Source organism: Sparus aurata, unplaced genomic scaffold, assembly GCF_900880675.1.
Source record: "Sparus aurata unplaced genomic scaffold, fSpaAur1.1, whole genome shotgun sequence".
Classification (NCBI taxonomy): Eukaryota; Metazoa; Chordata; class Actinopteri; order Spariformes; family Sparidae; genus Sparus; species Sparus aurata.
Genome location: NW_022045222.1, coordinates 1 through 20,000, shown reverse-complemented (window position 1 = coordinate 20,000; position 20,000 = coordinate 1). Strand labels below are relative to the sequence as shown.

At 44.4% G+C, this 20,000-nt stretch overlaps 1 protein-coding gene across 2 annotated transcripts in view; it reads left to right on the top strand.

Annotated features, from left to right (window-relative positions):
- LOC115578214 (fibroblast growth factor 12-like) overlaps positions 1-19,984 on the top strand; it is a 25,268-nt gene extending 5,284 nt beyond the window's left edge. The window contains exons 1-3 of one of the 2 annotated variants that reach the window (XM_030411081.1): positions 10,285-11,778; positions 17,032-17,142; positions 18,895-19,984. In XM_030411081.1, coding sequence (XP_030266941.1) covers positions 11,580-11,778; positions 17,032-17,142; positions 18,895-19,127 — 543 coding nt within the window. In that variant the 5' untranslated portion in view covers positions 10,285-11,579 and the 3' untranslated portion in view covers positions 19,128-19,984. Of the gene's footprint in view, positions 1-10,284; positions 11,779-17,031; positions 17,143-18,894 lie in introns of those variants that run through there. The other variant, XM_030411082.1, reaches the window with a different exon arrangement.
- The last annotated feature ends 16 nt before the right edge of the window (positions 19,985-20,000 follow it).

The following is a 20,000-nucleotide window of genomic DNA, read 5'->3' as shown; positions in this document are numbered from 1 at the left end:
TTATTAAAGTGTCAGTTAATAACAGGTTTATTAACGTGTCAGTTAATAACAGGTTTACTAAAGTGTCAGTTAATAACAGGTTTATTAAAGTGTCAGTTAATAACAGGTTTATTAACGTGTTAGTTAATAACAGGTTTATTAACGTGTCAGTTAATAACAGTGGCTCCTCTGTGGACAGATTATATGACATCATGTATTTAAACAGCAGCTGTACGATATGAAACATCGTCCTCAGAGGATTCAACACTTCTGTTAGTCAGTAACGACATCAGAGTGTTAATATCAACATGTGGAGTGTTTCAGTGATTTATGAGAGATGAGTGAGTGACATTAACCCTCCTCCTCCTGTCACAGTGTATAAATATCAGTGTTAACATCTGTGATCAGCTCTCAGTGTCTCACACCTCCATCACACCTTCATCACACCTCCATCACCCCGTCTCATCATGCTCTCAAATCATCATGTTTACAGACTCAGTCGACCTTTCAGATTTGAACTGTGACATCAGGGAAACGTCCCTGTGTGATTCTGACTGTAGTGTCTCTGGGGTTTGTAGTTAAACGTTCCCTCGTTACTTGTAGTCCTGATTATTTGTCCTCTAGGAGGCAGCAGATCTCCACAACACACTGATATCTGTTATCAGATCAACACGTAGATGAAGTGAACACAAACCTGCGTCATCGGAGGTGAAGTCCACGTCACCTCCTGACTCTCTGACTCTTCGATGCTTCGAGAAGTGAAGTCAGAGTGAAAATGATCGTGTCGAACTCAGAAGTGTCGGACGTCGATCCGTTTGACTGGAGCCTTGATGCATCAGTTCTGCTGGATCCTCACATCTCGTCCTGTCGTACGCAGACGACTCCCTCATTTACTTCTGTCAACACAACACTGACGACTGCAGACTCACTGTTAAAGGGATAGTTGGTGTTTTTTGAAGTGGGGTCATATAAAGTACATATCTACAGTCGATCTGTTTCCTGTAATCAGCGATCAGCGCAGCCTCAGTTTGGAGAAGTAGAGAGCTGCTCCAGCCCAGACGCTCAGCTTTGTACTGCAGTGAACGGGTCCAGAGAAGAAGAGAATTTAACCACCTAAAACAAGGCTCACGTAAAAACATCTATATCAGTTCAAGTGTACATTGTATAGAGAAAATTCACACCGCTTCACATCACCGTCAGACCGTGCTTTCTTTTGGCACTACATTTTCTCAACCGCAGAACCCCCGTATCCCTACGCATTAGCGCTAATGTGGAGGGATACGGAGAGTTAAGTTTCGTTTTTATCGAAAGTAAACCTCTTGTCCAGCAGCTGGGCCTCGCGCTGTATATCGCCGCTCGCAGATCAGCTGTTGCCCAGTTACGCTAGTGCGTAGGGATACGGAGGTTCTGCAGTTGAGAAAATGTAGTGCCAAAAGAAAGGCCGGTCTGACGGCGATGTAAAGCTGCGCTGATCGGTGATTACGGTAGGAAACAGATCGACTATAGATATGTACTTTATATGACCCCACTTCAAAAAACACCAACTATCCCTTTAACAGCTACAGCAGATGAGTTAACGAGTGTGGGTGAATATTAGTTCTGGAGTTAATGACTGAGCTCTCAGTATCAGGTCCCATGAAGTCGTTTCCTTCAGCGTCTCCACGTGTTTCCTCTGAGCAGGAGGTTTGGGACGGACTGATGGAGGATGTTGTCATGGACGCTCAAACATCTGTCAAGAACACGACTTTACTGTTAAGTTAGAACAGATTCAGTGTGTTCCAGTGTGACGTGTGTGAAAACACCCGGTCACAGTTCCAGAGTGGACCCGGCCTGGTGTTCTGGTCCAACACAGAGTGAGACGGAGACGAACACGTCGTGTTTGAACCGACATCTGAGTCTGAAGATGTGAAACTTTAATATGTGTTAAAACTGCACTGAGGGCTGCAGACACCAAGACAACAGCTTGTTTAAGTTCTAAAGTTCTGAAGTCTGAAGTTAATCTGGTCCAACAGTTTCAGAACCACTCAGCTGGTTCTCTCCTTCACTCGACTGTTCAGGGTTAAAAGTGGAGACGACTCAGAGAAGAAAAACATTTATAGCTCCGAGAGCCGAGACAGAAACAGAACACACAACAGCCTGTGTGTGTGTGTGTGTGTGTGTGTGTGTGTGTGTGTGTGTGTGTGTGTGTGTGTGTGTGTGTGTGTGTGTGTGACCTTGACAGTGATGTCTCAGTTATATTTACAGTAAGAGTATTTTTATCGGAGCAGCTGTGTTTCTTCAGCTCTCAGCAGCTCGTAGATCTGCAGCAGAGCAACAAGAACAACAACACGTCTGATGATTAACATCATTAACTCTTCATGAGACCACAACAACGAGCCTAACGAGCCTCCGGGACTGATTAACATCGCTAGTTAATAATAAATAAAGCCGTCTCTACGGAGGCCCCGAGGGGCCCGAGAGGAATGTCTGGTTCTGGTCTCTCTCCTGTGTTCTGACCCGAGAACTGTTTCACTGGATAATCTTCATATATTCATTAATTTATCTTTCAGCTGTGAAAACGTGTTTCTGTTGGAATCACAGATCCAACAACCAGTGTTGTTACAAAGTAATCTGTTACAGTACTCAGACTACTTTTTTGTTGTAAGTAAAAGACCACGTTTGTAATCTGTTATTTACTGAGTTTTTCATAAAAGTAATCCATTACTGGAAGTCCTGACTGGATCCAGTGGAGACGCGTCCGGTTCTTACCTGTGAGAGGAACCGACAGTCTGACCCGTCTCCTGCTGTGTTACAGTACAGAGATCAGAACTCCAGCTGTGTGTTGGAAACACTTCAGTGGTTCTGTAGTTTTATAGTTTGATAGTTTGATAGTTTTTGTGTTTGTGCTTCTATAGTTTCACTCTCAGTTTGCGGGTTCATCAGCTGCAGGTTGTTTGTCGTCCAGCCGTCTGTCTGATGCTGCGCCTGTGGTCCGGCTGATGTAGAGTCCAAACACTCACAGGTCCACGTCCAGCCGGCGCCGCGTGGTCTGGACTGTAGAACACGAGTCTCAGAGGTCTGACTGTCACTTTAACTCTAAAACTGTCTTTTCTCAGCAGATAACAGTGACGGTGAGTAACGTACGTCACCAGCAGTAACAGAGGAGGCGCTGTGCTAACAGAACTCTGCTAATGGGTCTCCTTCTGAACTTTAACTGGAACTGGATCAGCAGCTGAGCGTCAGTCAGCTGATCACTGACCTGAAAACTGACCATGGATCAGATCCACAGCAGGTTCTTGTTCTCACGTCTCTGATGACGTCTTTAAACTTGTGGTTGACTTCAGCTCAGCCGGTGAGGATCAGATCCAGGATCAGATCCAGGATCAGATCCAGGATCAGCTGCTCGCCGTCTCTCCGGGCCTCTTCAGTACTTCCTCTCTGAGTCTCTGTCTCCCTCTGCTGCTCAGTCAGCACATGACAGCATGTTGGACTGATCACAGATGACTGTATGAATATGATCCTGATGATGTCATCACAGTGCTGTTACAGGTCAGTCTGACTTTTATCTAAGTATTATTTTACAACATGGACAATATTGACTTTGATAACTGTTCAGTGATCAGATGAACAGTCGAGTCAGCAGCTGCTCCACCACAGAAGAAGAATAAACATGTGAATAATAACATCACTGTGTCGGTCGTTGACCTTTGACCTCTGAGCTCAGAGAACATGTGACAGTGTGTTGGTCGTACCGCAGGACGACTGCAGCAGCAGTTCTGTTTATTTATATTTAACACTGAGAGTTTGACATTAAAGTTTCATGTGGACGAATAAAGAATCTTTATCACGGTGCTGTTGGTCTCTGAGAGGAGGAGGAGGAACACGATGAACATCAGGAGGAGTTCACATCTCATCACATGTTGGATTAAACACACCGATTGGACCGGTCCCGACAGAACCACAGTCACACAACCTGGATGAGGAGCTGTGGAGCGTCAGAACCTCCGTCAGAGGAACAACGACCATTCAATGATTCAAAGTGTTTCAGTGACGACTTTAAAAGCTGCTCGTTGTTTCAGACTCATGAATTTTACATCAGCAGAAAAATCTGCTGAATTAAAGATTCAACATCAAACATTCAAAACACGTGTTAGTAGATCTGCTGCCTGTAGATCTGCTGCGAGTGGATCTGCTGCGAGTGGATCTGCTGCGTGTGGATCTGCTGCGAGTGGATCTGCTGCGAGTGGATCTGCTGCGAGTGGATCTGCTGCGTGTGGATCTGCTGCGAGTGGATCTGCTGCGAGTGGATCTGCTGCGTGTGGATCTGCTGCGAGTGGATCTGCTGCGAGTGGATCTGCTGCGAGTGGATCTGCTGCGTGTAGATCTGCTGCGAGTGGATCTGCTGCGTGTAGATCTGCTGCGTGTAGATCTGCTGCGTGTGGATCTGCTGCGTGTGGATCTGCTGCGTGTAGATCTGCTGCGTTTGGATCTGCTGCGTGTGGATCTGCTGCCTGTAGATCTGCTGCCTGTAGATCTGCTGCGTGTAGATCTGCTGCGTGTAGATCTGCTGCGAGTGGATCTGCTGCGAGTAGATCTGCTGCGTGTGGATCTGCTGCCTGTAGATCTGCTGCCTGTGGATCTGCTGCGTGTGGATCTGCTGCGTGTGGATCTGCTGCGAGTGGATCTGCTGCGTGTGGATCTGCTGCGTGTGGATCTGCTGCGTGTGGATCTGCTGCGTGTGGATCTGCTGCGTTTGGATCTGCTGCGAGTGGATCTGCTGCGTGTGGATCTGCTGCGTGTGGATCTGCTGCGTGTGGATCTGCTGCCTGTAGATCTGCTGCCTGTAGATCTGCTGCGTGTAGATCTGCTGCGTGTGGATCTGCTGCGTGTGGATCTGCTGCGTGTGGATCTGCTGCGTGTGGATCTGCTGCCTGTGGATCTGCTGCGTGTGGATCTGCTGCGTGTGGATCTGCTGCGTGTGGATCTGCTGCGTGTGGATCTGCTGCCTGTGGATCTGCTGCGTGTAGATCTGCTGCGTGTAGATCTGCTGCGTTTGGATCTGCTGCGTGTGGATCTGCTGCCTGTAGATCTGCTGCCTGTAGATCTGCTGCGTGTAGATCTGCTGCGAGTGGATCTGCTGCGAGTGGATCTGCTGCGTGTGGATCTGCTGCCTGTAGATCTGCTGCCTGTAGATCTGCTGCGTGTGGATCTGCTGCGTGTGGATCTGCTGCGAGTGGATCTGCTGCGTGTGGATCTGCTGCGTGTGGATCTGCTGCGTGTGGATCTGCTGCGTGTGGATCTGCTGCGTGTAGATCTGCTGCGAGTGGATCTGCTGCGTGTGGATCTGCTGCGTGTGGATCTGCTGCGTTTGGATCTGCTGCGTGTGGATCTGCTGCGTTTGGATCTGCTGCGAGTGGATCTGCCGCGTTTGGATCTGCTGCGAGTGGATCTGCTGCGTTTGGATCTGCTGCGTGTAGATCTGCTGCGTGTGGATCTGCTGCGTGTGGATCTGCTGCGTGTGGATCTGCTGCGTGTAGATCTGCTGCGTGTGGATCTGCTGCGTGTGGATCTGCTGCGAGGGGATCTGCTGCGTGTAGATCTGTCTTCATGCAGCGTCCAGGACAGAAAGCAGCAGCTGAGACATGAAACCTCTCGTTCTACATGATAATGCAGCAGTTCTACATTATAATGCAGCAGAACGAGCTTCAGATAATCTGTGGTGACTCAACTCTCACTGACGTTTATGAATAATAATATCTTTTATTCACACATCACCTCTGAACAGCTCCATGATGTTCCTGTACAGTGAAGTCAAATAAAGTTAAAGTGCTTTTAGTTTCAGTTTCCTGCACGATGTTCTGCTGTCGTCATGACGACTCATTTAATATCTTAAGTTATTAATATCTAATTATATATACATAAAGTTGTCATGCATAATAGTTTGATGTTCATGTGTGTTTAATGTTTACAGTCGCTGTTATATTTCAGTGCTTTATTTATAATATTCTACTTGTAGTTTGTGTTCAGAGGAGCAGCTGTAACTGTTTCCTCCTCACGATCAATAAAGTTGTTCTGATTCAAACACAGACGTCCGATCAGAACCAGAACTATGACAGAAAACACTTTAAACAAACTGTAACTCAGATCAGCTGTTCAACATGATGTCCTGATATTTATATCAGATCCAGGAACGTGTTTGTGTGTTTTAACCTAGATATTGATTGATGGTCAGGATCTGATCAGCTGACTGTGATCAGGCCTCAGTGCACCTGCAGTTCTCCTCTCGTCCAGCAGGTGGAGCCGCGTCTCCAGGCTGCAGCTGATTGGTCCAACACTGAAACACTGCGGAGGCTGAGGAGGCTGATCAGCTGTCATCAGAGTGATCAGAGGAAACTCAGTGAATTTATTTAACTTAATGTACGACATCATGAAACCTCAGAGTGTCAGGATGGAGTTAATGATGTGAAGAGCTGCAGAGAGAAGTCTCATGATGTTAGCATGGCGCTAACGCTGCCTCCTGGTGCGGTGGCAGATGATGCTGGATGTGAAGACGAGGGATTATATTTGATATTTGATGTGAGATGAGTCATCAGCAGGACACGCTGAGGGATTAGATATAAAAATACAGTCTGCTCGTGTGTTCGCTGTCCAACAATAGACTCCGGAACAAAACACAGTTTGTTGTTAGCGTCTTTGTTTGGTTCGAACATCCAGCTGACGCCCACACACACACACACACACACACACACACACACACACACAGATCCTTCTGTTTAAGGTTTATCTGCAGTGTGTGTGTGGGTGTATAAGCTGAATGAACAGACATCTGCTTCAGTACAACAGGCTGCACAGTGTCTGTGTTTAGCTGAGAAATCTGTCTTGAATTAGCTGTTTTTACAATAGAAGTCTGGTGCTGTATTAGATTCTTCTTTAAAAACAATAAATCTCAAGTTGAATCCAGAAATGACAAAGAAGTTCTGCAGATGTAAAACTCTCAAATCACAAACTGAAAGTTTCATGTTTAAAAGGGAAGTTGTGAGTGTGTGAGGGACTATTTTCTACGGCGGATGAATCCACATTTTCTGCTTTAGTGCAGCGGTTCTTAACTTTTTTGAGTTGTGACCTCTGAGACAGATCAGGCTGGTGTTTGTTGGGATTACTTTGTGTACTGTGAGTACTCTGTGTACTCTGATTACTGAGTACTGTGCTCTCTGTGGTGGTTCGATGGTTTAAACCTCCTGCTGACTTTGTGCTGCCCTCTGATGAGGCAGTTTGTCTATTGATCAGGAAACACACCTGAACTGTACACACACACACACACACACACACACACACACACACACACACACTCACAGGAGTGAAGGGCAGGAGATCCACTGTGGCAGCATCACCATCGACCTCGCGGCTCATTAACACCCAGCAGGAGTGTGTGAACACTTGGACATTATCTCTGATGTACCATTCAGAACTCCCCTTAGAATCTTCATGTTTTAAGGTGTCTTCAGTATCACAGTAATCCAGTGATAGTTGTCTCTACATTCACAAGTTGACTGTGAACAGGAGCTTCTAACAGCTCATTCAGAACACTCTGAATAGAGAAAAGTCCGGTCCAAACCCGGCTGTGGTCGTTATAAGCAGGAGCTCATGATCACCAGATGAGCTGTCTGACTGCTTCTGTACGTCTTAGATAAGGTAGAAAAAGAAAAAGTCAAAGATCCACATTTTAAAACATGAAGATATTCTGGTGAAAATGTTCTGCATCATAATAAAGTCCTGTAGAACTGCAGCGATGTCCCGACCCACTCACTGGTTCTGTTCATACCGTGCAGCTTTACTTTCAGATTTGTTGTCAGTGAGCAGCAGAACGTTTCAGGACGTCAGTCAGAATAATACGTGGTGAACGTTGTTTTCTTCTCTGGGGTATAAATGTGTGTTATCTGCATAAAAACACTCCTGAATATTTAAATATGTCTGTATATCGATGTGATCACCGAGGAAACCTGAAGTCTCTGTTGTGATGTGACACACGGCTTCCTCCATTTTGAATGTTGTTGGTCAGTAAGATGTTTGTCTCAGCGTGAGCAGCAGAGCAGAGCAGAGCCGGGCCGGGCCGGGCCGGTGGACCGGAGGAGGAAGCTGATGATCAGATAATGATGAAGACGAGTCTCTTCGTCCTCCTCTGTCTCCGCTCTCGGTCCCACTGAGCAGGTATGAGGACACAAATACTCGTCAGTAATTAAAGACGCTGACCTGGTTTTTTCTGATGGGGCTGTAGGCCTACATTCAGCGCAGCGGTGCGTTCACTGACACGTTCTCTGACGGGGAAACAGACGCCGGGTCCTGTCAGTGATGTGAGGATGTAATCCAGTTTAGTTCAGTCTGTCAGCAGCAGCTGTGAAAGCTGCCGGACACGTCGGCCGCGAGCTCTGAGACAAAGTGATTCGACGTGGAGGATTAAAGTTTATAACAGCATCAAAGTGTTCACACAGCACACGACTGCACCGCGCAAATATTCACTTAATTCATGTTTTCAGGTCACCTCAGTTCAGTTCATGTTAACGAGGATTTCACTGTTAAAGCTTTAAGAAACAAGAACAGACAGAGAGAGAGAGAGAGAGACTGATCAGACTGGATCTGTCCCGGTGATCGATCACTGTGGAGAGCTGCTAGTCGTCCATCACAGAGACACACAGACTCCATGTTTCTACTGAAAGACAGAAAGAAGTTCATGTCGAACATTTGCTGAATTAACAAGAAGGTCCAAATAATGCAGAATGAGTCAGAGACAGAGTTTCACAGAGTTTATAAAGTGTCTCCAACTCAACAACTCACTAAACTGACACATTTGTTAAGGGAGTCTGGTGCTGCTGTTTCTGTTTGACTGTTAGTGGATGAAGCCGAGTGCAGATGAGACCAATTATCAGTTAAGAGCTCGTTACACAATCCAATTATCAGCTGAGTCACTGAGAACAATCATGGTGTCATCATCTTCATCATCATCATCATCATCATCATCATCATCACCATCATCATCATCATCATCACCATCATCATCATCATCTTCTTCTTCTTCTTCTTCTTCTTCTTCTTCTTCATCATCTTCATCATCTTCATCATCACACTGTGTTGAGTTGTACAGAGAGAAAGTTAATTTCTTTTGTGCTCACAGAAACTTTGTTCAAACCAAACCTTATTTAAAATGTACTGGATTCCCAAAGTCTCTGAAGAGTCCAAATATATCCAACTTAAGTTTTGGGGGAATGTTTGTAAAACGTACTGAAGCACTCAGACGACTCATCTGGTAATCCTGAGTGTCTGGATATTAAGACTAAAGTCGTGTTCAGACTTTATTTAACTCCATTAAACATGAGCCGAATTAGCTGTTAGCACTTCCTGTTTACAGTGAACTCATGGATGTGCAAACAACTGACACTGGATCAGTTTCAATCTGAAGAAAACCAAAAACATGAAGATTCTCAGGGGAGTTCTGAATGGTCTGTTTTTCTCTGATTTATCAGGAGATTTTTCTGGACAGACATCAGCGATAAAGACTCAATGAAGCTGAATCGGATCAATATCTCCTCTGTAAATATATTGATGATCTTTCTGCCGTTGGATCAGTTTCCTGGTCTCACCTGCGGCTGCAGCTCCACGCCGACATCACAGTGAGTCATCAGCAGCAGTGTGCGAGGACGCCGGCTGACTGTCAGATAGCGGTGATACCTGCAGGCTCACACGGCGTCTCATCACTCAGAGCTGATCTGAGAGCAGATCTCATGGTTATTCAGCCCTGACTACATGTTCGTGATCCGCTGTGCTGCTGAACAGAGAGGGTTTATGTAACCATGCAGTCCAACAGCAGAGAGTTATTTTAACCTGGTTTTAACATGGACGCTGGTTTGATAATCGACTGGAGACATTTCAGACAAAATTTCAAAGATGAATCATTATACGATTATATATTTGTGTTTTATCATCTTATTTACTGTAAACGGACTATAAAGGAAACTGGAGATTGCGACTCTAAATTAATCAGGAAAGTTTTCACTTCTAACTTAGAAATAGCTTAATTTCCTCATAAGCTTACGTAGAAACAGACTTCTTTTTTCAAACCAGTTTGCACCCGTTTACTAGCTTCACTGTAGCTGCTAGGCTAAAAGCGTTAGCTGGCACCCGTCTGATGTGGGTGCACGAACACGTCGAGGGTGTAGAACTGGTCTGAGATCAGTTAGTGATGTGTTCTCTGCTGCAGACTGAGATCACAGCAGACGAGCTGACAGAGACTTCTAATGTTTCTCTGCTTGCTTCTCTGTTTTAAATCTGTGGACTACCACACTTCACCTGACTTTGGCATTTTTGGGTGAACTGTTCCTTTAAATGTCGTCTGGTTTGATTCTGATAAGCGTCTCGTGGGGAATCAGGTCTGGAGTTCAGTGAACTGGATCCAGATGAAACCAGTGCGAGTGCTGAGCGGTGCTGCTGAAGGTGGAGTGGTCTGATGTGGGAGCAACACGAAACATCAGGCAGAATATTTTTAGGAGCTGCTTCCACACCTCCACCCGTCTCTCCATCACTCTCTCTCCTCTCTCTGGCTGGTCCTCTCTCTCCCCCTCCTCTCTCGCTCTCATCACATTGAGCAGCTCTGTGAGGAGGAGGAGGAGGAGGAGGAGGAGGAGGAGGAGACGCTCAGAGGAAGCAGAGTAGAGTCTCTGTCGGTTCATCGTCTCTTTCTCTCTGGGATTATTTTCAACTTCTTCGGTTTCATTTGGACGTTGGCACTGTTTCTCTGCCTTCAGCTGATCCTCTGAGGACCTGAAGACGCCTCTGAAAGTTGTCGGCGAGCTGATGTTGAAGATGGAGGTGTGAACGAGCGACGGCGTCCGTCCGCCCCCAGAAACAAGACGATGCAGCAGCTGTTCGATTCTTCAGTTCATGGATGCATCATCATCATCGTCGGTGCGTAAACCAGAGAGTCGCAGCAGCTCCTGCAGACATGTGCCTCCACCGGAGAGCCTGAGAGGGAGACGGATACATTACCCAGCATGCATTTTGATTCATGCATGTATATGTGCTGCAGCCGTCTGTCGTGGCCGTTTGAGACTCAGATGAAAGTTTCTTCTCCAGGATCAGAGAATCACTGCTGACTAATTCAGAATGTTTCAATAATTCACTTGATTTTTCTTCATCAGAAGCTCGAACATCAACGTGATCGTCTGATTTAAAGATTGTTCAGTAACACAAATGTGCTGTAGGTTCTGTCGGGTTTGATGATTCTTACGTCTGCGAGATGTCAAAGCGTCGCTGGGTCGTCATGACTGAAGCTCTGCTGTGAACAACGGCTGCAGGATGTGAACGACTGCAGTCATTCCTCTGAACAACAAACTGTCAGGATGTCGTTTTCTAAACTCTGAAGCTTTTAATGATTGTTGAGGCGTTGGGACTGTAACATCTCCTCAAAGTGGATCAGAGTTCTGAGTCAGTTCTGGATCATGGAGCGACCGTGAACGTCTTCATCAGACACTCCGTTTGGACATGTCACCTGATCTGGACTAACAGTCGAGCGTCCTCGCACTCGGGAGCAGATCATTTCTCCTCAGTGGCTCCGCCCACTTCTCAGGGAGATGGCGGCGGCCATCGCCAGCTCCCTAATCCGACAAAAACGTCAGGCCCGAGAGTCCAACAGCGAGAAGGTCGCCACCAACAAGAGACGCTCCAGTCCGACCAAAGACCCGAGGTCTCTGTGTGAGAGACACATCTTCAGCGTCTTCAGCAAAGTTCGCTTCTGCAGCGGGAAGAAACGACCTGTACGACGGAAACCAGGTGGGTTCACAGACCGAGACCGGCCAGAATCACTCGGCTGGGACCAAGTTTAGCTTTAAAGGATCAATTCTGTAAAATACGTCCTGAACTTTAGTTTAAACATCTGAAAATTAACCTGACATCATGAACACAGTGAAGAAACGAACACATCTCTGTTCTGTACGTCTACTGACATTAGCATGCTAACAGCTAGCTGCTAACAGCCCTCTGTCTCTCAGAGGTGACAGTCTGACAGCCTGTAGCTTCATTTCACTACTGAGTCTAATAATCAACAACACAAACTCATAAATGTGAAGAAAGGAAATATTTTGACTCCTATTTTAATTATAAACAGAAAAATCCAACCGTCCATCGTCTGAACTCAAGTTTCTGTCTCTGACTGAACTCAGACCAGTTTAATCTGCTCGTTAACTCATTGTCAGACTGAGTCAGAGTCACCAGAACAGTTCTGGTTTGTCCCGACAGTCTCCCCTGGTTCGGTCCAAATCAATCCTCAGTTCACAGTAACATGTTCTGTCTCTACACGCTGATGATGTCCGACTCTCTCTCTCAGTCATAGTCCTGGTCTGTAAATCACCTCTGTAGTGTAAATCACCTCTGTATTGTAAATCACCTCTGTAGTGTAAATCACCTCTGTACTGTAAATCACCTCTGTGGTGTAAATCACCTCTGTACTGTAAATCACCTCTGTACTGTAAATCACCTCTGTACTGTAAATCACCTCTGTAGTTTAAATCACCTCTGTGGTGTAAATCACCTCTGTAGTTTAAATCACCTCTTTGGTGTAAATCACCTCTGTATTGTAAATCACCTCTGTAGTTTAAATCACCTCTGTGGTGTAAATCACCTCTGTACTGTAAATCAACTCTGTACTGTAAATCACCTCTGTAGTGTAAATCACCTCTGTGGTGTAAATCACCTCTGTGGTGTAAATCACCTCTGTACTGTAAATCACCTCTGTAGTTTAAATCACCTCTGTAGTGTAAATCACCTATGTACTGTAAATCACTTCTGTACTGTAAATCACCTCTGTAGTTTAAATCACCTCTGTGGTGTAAATCACCTCTGTAGTGTAAATCACCTCTGTGGTGTAAATCACCTCTGTGGTGTAAATCACCTCTGTGGTGTAAATCACCTCTGTGGTTTAAATCACCTCTGTGGTGTAAATCACCTCTGTAGTGTAAATCACCTCTGTGGTGTAAATCACCTCTGTGGTGTAAATCACCTCTGTAGTGTAAATCACCTCTGTAGTTTAAATCACCTCTGTGGTGTAAATCACCTCTGTGGTGTAAATCACCTCTGTAGTGTAAATCACCTCTGTGGTGTAAATCACCTCTGTGGTGTAAATCACCTCTGTGGTGTAAATCACCTCTGTAGTTTATATCACCTCTGTGGTGTAAATCACCTCTGTAGTTTAAATCACCTCTGTGGTGTAAATCACCTCTGTAGTTTATATCACCTCTGTGGTGTAAATCACCTCTGTAGTTTAAATCACCTCTGTGGTGTAAATCACCTCTGTAGTGTAAATCACCTCTGTACTGTAAATCACCTCTGTACTGTAAATCACCTCTGTACTGTAAATCACCTCTGTCTTCACACTGACCTGGTGCAGCGACTCCCCCTGAGATCCACGGCTGTGATCCAGCCTGACTCCAGCCAGCTAACAGGGCCACTAGTTTCACGGCTAACTGAGCTACTTCCTAACAGCAGCTAGTCGCTAGAGGAAAGAGTATAGTGAGCAGTGTGGTGACTCGACTCGACTTGATTGTGGAAGTGACCGCAGTTATCCAAGTGAAATCTGTTGTTTTGTGGCTTCACATGATCCTCCTGTGTTCGTCCACAGTGGTGCCGGTGTGACGCAGTGTTAGCCTGTGTTAGCCTGTTAGCTTCTGATATCTCGCCTGCAGATAGACGTGTGTCAGCAGCTGCAGACATTATTTCACATCGTCAGGCTGCAAACTGACGTCTGTTGGTTCATGAACGCAGCACAAACTGAAACGCAGCCAGTCGTGTTGATCGCTGCATCATTTTCATCAGCAGTTTGAAATATTAAAGGCGGGTATAAAAAGAAACAGTGATGATGTCAGCAGAGTTCCTGCAGGATGACGAGCTGAACTCGTCGGGTCTGATTTCAATATTTACATGATATTTATGTGTCTCATTAGCTGCCGCTCGGCGCCGCTTGTGGACTTGGCAGCACAACAAACAGGCCGTTAAAGGGCTGTTACACTGCTCTGCTTCACCACTCAGCACCTCTCTTCTTCACGTGTTTCATCATCTCGCTGATACACAAACAACCATGAAGACGCCGGGTTGCCTGAGCGGGTCCAGAAGGTTCTGCTCCTGAAGCCTGAAGCTGAAACACATGATGACTTCTGTTTTACTCATTTAAAACATAAAAAAGTCAAATATTTTATCAGAATATCTTAAATAAACATGTTGGCTTTTATTCTGGAAGTCTCAGAAACGTCCTCAGTTATTTAACTTATGATATAAAACTGAATGTAAAAGTTTCAGATCATAAATCAATAACGACGATCAAAAAACAAATCTCTAATCGAATGACTGATCAACACTCTGTAATTTATACAGAGATCAATAATCGCTCTGATTCTGAACAAACTGAGGTTTGTTTCTCTGACAGTCAGTTATTGATCGGGGGGCCGATCAATAACTGACTGTCAGCCAGTAACATCCTTCAGTCGTCAGACCATCTTCATAAATACACTCTGATTTCTCTTCAATAAAACTTTATCGACAAAAACATTTGAAGATAAATATCAGAAACAATCCAGTTTATTAAGTTTATACACGGAAATAAAACTAAAATAAAGTTTTATTGTTTTTATGTCATTTAGTTTAGTGAGAATCGAAAACATGTTTGTTGCTTTTTCAAAATAAATTAAACGTCAGGATCAAAATATTAACAGTAAAATGTATAAAGACAGAATATTTTAACCCTTCAGACTTCAGATCATATTGAAGATGTCAGAACTAAACAGTGATTATTGACGATGTGATCAGCTGGTTCAGATCCTGATCGTCTGCAGCAGCAGACAGTTCGATGTGAAACAGAGAAACTGTGACTGTGTTTGTTCTCACAGTCTGCAGGAGCGTCGAACACGTGACGCGCTGCACACTCAGTCGTTACCATCGAGCTGACGAGACGTTCAGCTTCAAACTAACAGTCTGCCGGCCGCTCTCTGATTGGCTGCTGGACTATAAAAAGATTTGTGTTAACGAGCGATCAGATGATGAATGTGTGAAGAGTCTGTGGAGCGTTCAGCCTCGTCAGTTTTTAAGAACACACTGACTTCATTCACAGACGTCAGCTTGTTTTAAGGAGTGAAAACACTTTAAAGTATCTTTAATCACTTCAAAAGGAAGAAGAATAAAAGAGGAACCAGCAGGTTTCCTTCTTCAGTTCAGTTCAGCCTGTACCTGAAGATAATCAAAGAATGTGTTTGTTTATTTTAAAGGCTGTAGATTCATTTTAGAAGAAACTTTTCAGGCTCTTTTATCACGATCACTGCAGCCAAACAGCTTCACCACGACGATGTTGTCATTTAGAACAAAAAGACTTAAACTCAATCCTTCTGAAAGCTGCAGTGTGTCATCAGCAGTGTGAAGAAATAACAGTGTTCACATTGTGACGTCTGTAGTTAGCATGCTAACGAGCTAGCAGCAGTTAACACATTTATCTGTAGTATCGTGATGTCACGACTCCTCGAGCTCGGAACAGGAAGTCGTTGTGACTTTATTGTGGCGGGGTGCTGCTGTTCTTCCTCCTGCAGCTGAATCATCTTCAATAAAACGTTATTTCATGATTGGTGCCTCGTTACCGTCCGTCTGTGTGTCCTTACATGATGTTAAGTAGCACAGCGGGCTGCTCCACATTAGCCCGGCTCTGTGTGTTTGGGTCTATTTCTGCCGGGCCTTCTGGCCCACATTGTCATCTGGAGCAGCGCTTCATCTCTGCAGCTCCTCCGTGTTTACATCCTCACACCTTCACCTCCGTCAGACACGCTGCAGCTGTGATATTAATGTTCATAACATCAGATAGAAAAACACGACACTGAGATGATCAAAGCTCCTCTGAAGGTTCTGAAGGTTCTGAAGGTTCTGAAGGTCCAGGTTCTGTTTCCATGCTTGTGTCACTTTGGTTGTTTTTTCTCTCCACGTGGCGTCGCTATGAGCGGACCTGACACAAATAAAGAAATATAAAATACATATCAATATGCAATTAAATGCACCGAAAATACAGAAACATTCATTAATTTATCAAATGTTTACGTTGCTGCTTTATTTATTTATATTTGTATTGATTCAACTCTTTATTTATATTATTTTGTATTTATTTATTTATTTAATGACATTTTTCCCTTTTTTATTTCCACAAACATTTTATCTTTTCCTTTTTTATTCTGTTTTTCAGGTTGTTTTTATTTATTCCTTTATAATTTTTTTTATGTATTTATTTGCATATTTATATATTGTTTTACATATGTATGTATTTATCTAGTTACATATTTATTTGTTTGTACATAAAAATAAAAAAGTTACAGAATTAATAATAAAACGTTCAGAAATAAATTGTGGAAGTAAATAAAACAGAAACATGTAAATAACAGAAATATAAAAATCAAACGCTTTTTTTAAAACTGGAAAATAAAATAGATTTATAAATATTCTTTGATGACACATGAATGATGTTGGCAGCTTCGAGCCTCCGTATGAGATGGAATACCATCACAGATCTTATTTTGCTTTGACGGGTCAGAACCGTGTTGGAATTCAGTGTCAGCTCAGGCCGCTCAGAGATCCTCGCTGCTGCCAGAGCGCTCACTCTGATGTGTGACGCTTCACCTGTGTGTGTGTGTGTGTGTGTGTGTGTGTGTGTGTGTGTGTGTGTGTGTGTGTGTGTGTGTGTGTGAGAGAGAGCTGAAGACTTTGTAGACAAAATGGTGAAACCAGTGTAGAAGTGAGGTGTGTTTGGTTCAGTAGTAGAGCTGAAGTGCAACATGAACAGAGAGGAAGAGGAGGAAGAGGAGGGAGAGCTGAGTGTCCACAGACTGCAGCAGAGCATCAAACAATCCTGCAGCTGAATTATAAATGTGTTTAAAGTGGACGACGGTGCAGCACTCAGCCGACGTCTCTGTGTGTGTTGGCAGTGTTAATCTAACATCTCCTGTGTGTGTGTGTGTGTGTGTGTGTGTGTGTATGTGTGTGTGTGTGTGTGTGTGTGTGTTGCAGAGCCGCAGCTGAAGGGCATCGTGACGCGGCTCTTCAGCGAGCAGGGCTTCTTCCTGCAGATGCAGCCTGACGGAGCCATCAGCGGGAACAAGGACGAGAACAGCGACTACAGTGAGTCCAACACGTCACCACGGTTCTGCTCAAACACACCCGGCTCAGCCCGGCGCTGCTGCACCAACATGGTCCTGAGTGCACACACACACCTGAGGACAGGAGTTCAGTTGTGTGAGATCCTGTCACACATTCAGAACCACTGGTACTGTTCTGACCAGTGAGCCCGATGACTGATGACTGATGACTGGTACTGAACTGACGTGTTTACATGATTCTGTCACTCGTCTCCTCATGTGGGATTTATCATTAGATTTATTATTAGATTTATTATTAGATTTATTTTAAGATTTATTTTAAGATTTATTATTAGATTTATTATTAGATTTATTATTAGATTTATTTTAACATTTATTTTAAGATTTATTATTAGATTTATTTTAGATTTATTATTAGATTTATTTTCAGATTTATTTTAACATTTATTTTAAGATTTATTATTAGATTTATTTTAGATTCATTATTAGATTTATTTTTAGATTTATTATTAGATATATTATTAGATTTATTTTTAGATGTATTATTAGATTTATCATTAGATTTATTTTAAGATATATTATTAGATTTATTTTAGATTTATTATTAGATTTATCATTAGATTTATTTTAAGATTTATTATTAGATTTATTTTTAGATTTATCAGGTTTGAAATAACATGAAGAATAATTCTGTCTCTCGTCACTTCATGTAAACAAGCAGAAAACACTTCACTCGTGCTTCAACATCTGGTTTCTCTTCCGTTTGTGAGGAGGAGAGTGATGAAGGGATGAAGAGTTGAAGTGAGGAGGTAAAGAAGGAGCAGGTGAACCAACAGAGGCAGGAGGAGCTGTTACTGTTCCTGTAAGTCAGAAGTGGGTGCTGAACAGCTGAGCTCTGGTCCAACGGGTCGGGTCAACATGATGTTCTGCAGCCTTCACAGCTGTTGATGCGCCGAGCGGCCATGTTGGATTGTGAGGTCAGGATGGAGAGGTGTGACCGACAGGCTGATCCTTCTTTCTTCTTCTTAACGTGAACGTTTCAGAGTTTTTATAAAGTCAGCGTCTGTCTGAAACAGGAGCTGATCATCGGACTCCTCCGGTTCTGAAGCGCTCCTCTCCTCCCGACACATCGGGTCGCTCGGCGGCAGCAGATCTGTGTTCTCGTGTTTCTGGACGAGGTTCTGCTGCTGCTGCTTTAAATCCTCTGCTTTGGAAAAGAGAAGCAGAAAGAGGACAAGAGGAGGAGGAGGAGATGTTTGGATTCTCCTCTCTCATCTCTGTTAAATAAAGGAGGATTAACAGCAACCATCGCCACGGGCCTCTTCCTCCTCCACCTCCTCCTCCTCATCCTCACCCACACTGCAGCGCTCTGTCCCCGAGGATTAAATCACCTCTCATCACTCCTCCTCCTCCTCCTCCTCCTCCTCCTCCTCCTCTCTTTATTCTCTCTATCAGCTCTGAGCGTCACATCCAGCCAGCAGCAGGTCTGAACCGTGAAGCCGGTTCAGTTTGGACCCAGAACACACTGATGTTTGATCCGTTAAAACATCTGAACTCAGTGTCTCTTCACTCTGACCTCCACTGTGTCTGTCTGTCTGTTTCAATTTCACCAAGCTTTATTGACATGACTGTGGTTCACAATAGTACCAGAGCGTACAGGACTACAGAACAAGAATATTAACAATAATAATAATCTCTCTCTCTCTCTATCTGTCTGTCTCTGTCTGTCTGTCTCTCTCTCTCTCTCTCTGTCTCTGTGTCTCTCGCCCTCCAGCTCTGTTTAACCTGATCCCAGTAGGTTTGCGGGTGGTGGCGATCCAGGGCGTGAAGGCGGGACTGTACGTGGCGATGAACGCAGAGGGATTCCTCTACACATCAGTAAGAACGCCCGTCTGTGGCTTCCTGTTGTTATTGATCCTCAGAGTCTCTGTGAGGGTGAACTTCACAGCTGATGAGTCACAGAGTCTCATGAGTTTAACAGAAGTTCAACAATCATTTAATGAATAAATCTGAGATCAATAAATCAAAGTGTGTCCGGCTCAGCTGTTCTGTGAGGACTCGCTGCTTCTCCTCCTCGTCGGGTTTTTATAGTTTCATGTTTCTAAGACTTTTGACATCACTTACAAAGATATCAGTCTTTAACAGTCCCACCATGACGGCAGCGTGACATCACTGTAGCCTCTAATCTGCTAACGTTAGCTGCTAACGTTAGCTGCTAACAGTGAGCAGGAGGATTCAGAGGCGCTGCTGGTTTATATTCTGGTTCTGATCCAGTTTCCTCTCAGACTCGTTTGTCTGTGAAACTTTCATGTTGATGATGATTCCACAAAGATTTCACAGAAATTCTATTTTTGTTCCAGTATGTCAGTTTGAATAGAGTGAACACTGACCTGAGGTCTGTTCACTGTCACTCTGCTGATTGGTCGAGCTTCAGTCTTCTGATTATTGATGATGATTATTGATCAGTCGTGTCTTTACGAGCGGCTGCTGAACTTCTGCTGTTCAGGAGAAAAACCAACCGGAACACAAACGATATAAACTGATCTGGAAGCTGCAGCTCACCGTCACCGTCAGACGTCTGAGTCTGCAGGAGCACCGCTGTCTTGCTGAAGGGCACGCAGGCAGAGGAGCTGCTCACCTTCCTGCCGGTGCAACTAAAGATCCTGACTGAAAACATCCTGACAGGATGAAGTTACTGTGCGGCGCTGCTTGTCTTACCGAGGGTCATTTTAAGACATTGATTAATAACTATCAGGTGGTGAGACAGATGAAGGGCTGAAGACGAGCTGCTGCTTCCGTCTCAGATCAGTTTGAAAACACAAACAGAAGAATGTGTCTGAATCAGAGTCACACTAACAGCTGAGAACAGGATCCTGCAGT